The sequence below is a fragment of the Trichinella spiralis genome (genome assembly GCF_000181795.1).
Source record: "Trichinella spiralis strain ISS 195 chromosome Unknown Scfld1, whole genome shotgun sequence".
Classification (NCBI taxonomy): domain Eukaryota; kingdom Metazoa; phylum Nematoda; class Enoplea; order Trichinellida; family Trichinellidae; genus Trichinella; species Trichinella spiralis.
This window is the reverse complement of record NW_003526940.1, coordinates 2,375,603-2,377,169: the sequence shown is the minus strand read 5'-3', so window position 1 is coordinate 2,377,169 and position 1,567 is coordinate 2,375,603. Positions and strand designations below refer to the sequence as shown.

The window sequence follows — 1,567 nt, the reverse complement described above, 5'->3', positions numbered from 1 at the left end:
ACAATTTATTCAAAAATGCATCGCTTAGTTATTTTTCACAAAGCTTATCAAAATGTTGATAAACATAACTTCAATAACATTTTTCACTACTAATGATACGTTACAACTATTTAAGTTACGTAATCGTAAATGGAAATAATGAAATATAAAAACAGTGCAGCTAATAACTACTGAAAAGTTTGAACCAATCAACAATTGGATAAGAAAAACGAATAACACAACGGTACGAATGTTCAATAGAATAACGACCAGTAAGAAAACACGATAAAAATTAGGCCCATAAACAATATTCCTGTTACTGACATATTTGAGTAGATATATTCAATGCTCAAGTCAGTAGTAGACTGTATTTTATTTTTCACCGAATTAGTTCCGCCTTCCATTTCTTCCATTGTGACAAATTCACGCCATACACATTTTACCAACGCTTCCATATGTCAGTATTGTTTGTTTGCTTTTTTTCAAATTCTTTTCAGTTCTTCGGCAGCTGGGTTTCCGTATGAGGAATCCTCATCATCATCATCATGGATTTCATGAATGTTCCGGTATTATCAACAGATCAGGTGGATCTATGAACTTCAAATTAGTGAATTTTCACTTTATCTCTGATTTTCAGTGCAATGCCTTCTCATTGCACAACTTGTCCATTGCATTATGCAGTTTGTACCTCTATTTGCGTGACGTATCTCTGATCTGCTATGAGCCCTATGCAATCTTGCAGCCTGTCTAGAAATGACATCCATATGTCATATGCTGGGAATAAACAAACTGCATCAGTTTGCAGATATGCATCCTTCATAATGCAATGGACTAAGTCACATATTACATATGCGTAGCTCGAATAGAATGCCGCGAGCCGTCCTGGAACAGTTGGAGCAAATAAGCATAGATATGCTTACTAGCGAGGTGCTTCTCAGCTTCATTCATCGTAGATAAGACTATGCTGCCTCTAGCCCACTGGGATATTTCCATACAGCTGAACAATTCATGCGTAACAGCAATTAGTAGAACTAGAAATTCTTTAGCATTTTCGCTCCGTTGCTCTTTCATCATGTTGTAAATTGCCTTACATCTTGATGCCATTCATTCTTTGTAAAAGTCCAGCTCGATTTTTTGCTAATGGTTAATGTTAGCTGAGCCACATTGGCCTGTAATAATCTATCGGTGGCAGATCCAACCATTCAATATGACCGTGGTTTTGAGACATCAACAAATCGAAAAATCAAAATGTTTTTTCTTCCAATGTCTTCAACTAGCATCCACTACTCAACATATCCGCGGGGCTGTCTTCGATTGGACAGTGACTCCACATGCTGGCTTGATTGTTGTCCACACTCGTTGTACCAAGATCTTCACTCACGTTATGTATGGTGATAACCATCTCAATGGATCAAATATTTTAAGAACTGCGCTCAACAGCAATTGCTTCGTATTGCATGAAGCACCCGATCGACACAACGTTCCTTTTCCAGCAACTTACTACGTCACACCTTTATGTGATGATCAAGTTTCAAATTAGTTCTTACTGTCTGAAACAATTCGTTTTAAAAATATTTTCCCCTTAACA

At 37.0% G+C, this 1,567-nt stretch overlaps 2 protein-coding genes across 2 annotated transcripts; one reads left to right on the top strand and one right to left on the bottom strand.

Moving 5' to 3' along the window:
- Positions 1–531: 531 nt before the first annotated feature.
- Positions 532–1,083, bottom strand: Tsp_08910 (conserved hypothetical protein). Its single transcript, XM_003382004.1, has 3 exons — positions 900–1,083; positions 668–861; positions 532–576 (listed from the first exon to the last, which is right to left on the bottom strand). Exons 1-3 carry the CDS (start codon positions 1,081–1,083, stop codon positions 532–534), a joined length of 423 nt encoding a protein of 140 aa, XP_003382052.1.
- A 103-nt stretch (positions 1,084–1,186) lies between these two features.
- Tsp_08909 (conserved hypothetical protein) lies at positions 1,187–1,519 on the top strand. Its single transcript, XM_003382003.1, has one exon. It carries the CDS (start codon positions 1,187–1,189, stop codon positions 1,517–1,519), a length of 333 nt encoding a protein of 110 aa, XP_003382051.1.
- Positions 1,520–1,567: the final 48 nt, after the last annotated feature.

What these genes read in the sequence shown, in the direction of transcription:
- Tsp_08910 (XM_003382004.1), bottom strand. Translation starts at nt 1,083, where the DNA reads ATGGCATCAAGATGTAAGGCAATTTACAACATGATGAAAGAGCAACGG. An exon ending in AGCTGAGAAGCACCTCGCTA is followed by an intron (nt 862 to 899) that starts GTAAGCATATCT and finishes CAACTGTTCCAG; the next exon opens with GACGGCTCGCGGCATTCTAT. An exon ending in GATACGTCACGCAAATAGAG is followed by an intron (nt 577 to 667) that starts GTACAAACTGCA and finishes ACTAATTTGAAG; the next exon opens with TTCATAGATCCACCTGATCT.
- Tsp_08909 (XM_003382003.1), top strand. Translation starts at nt 1,187, where the DNA reads ATGACCGTGGTTTTGAGACATCAACAAATCGAAAAATCAAAATGTTTT.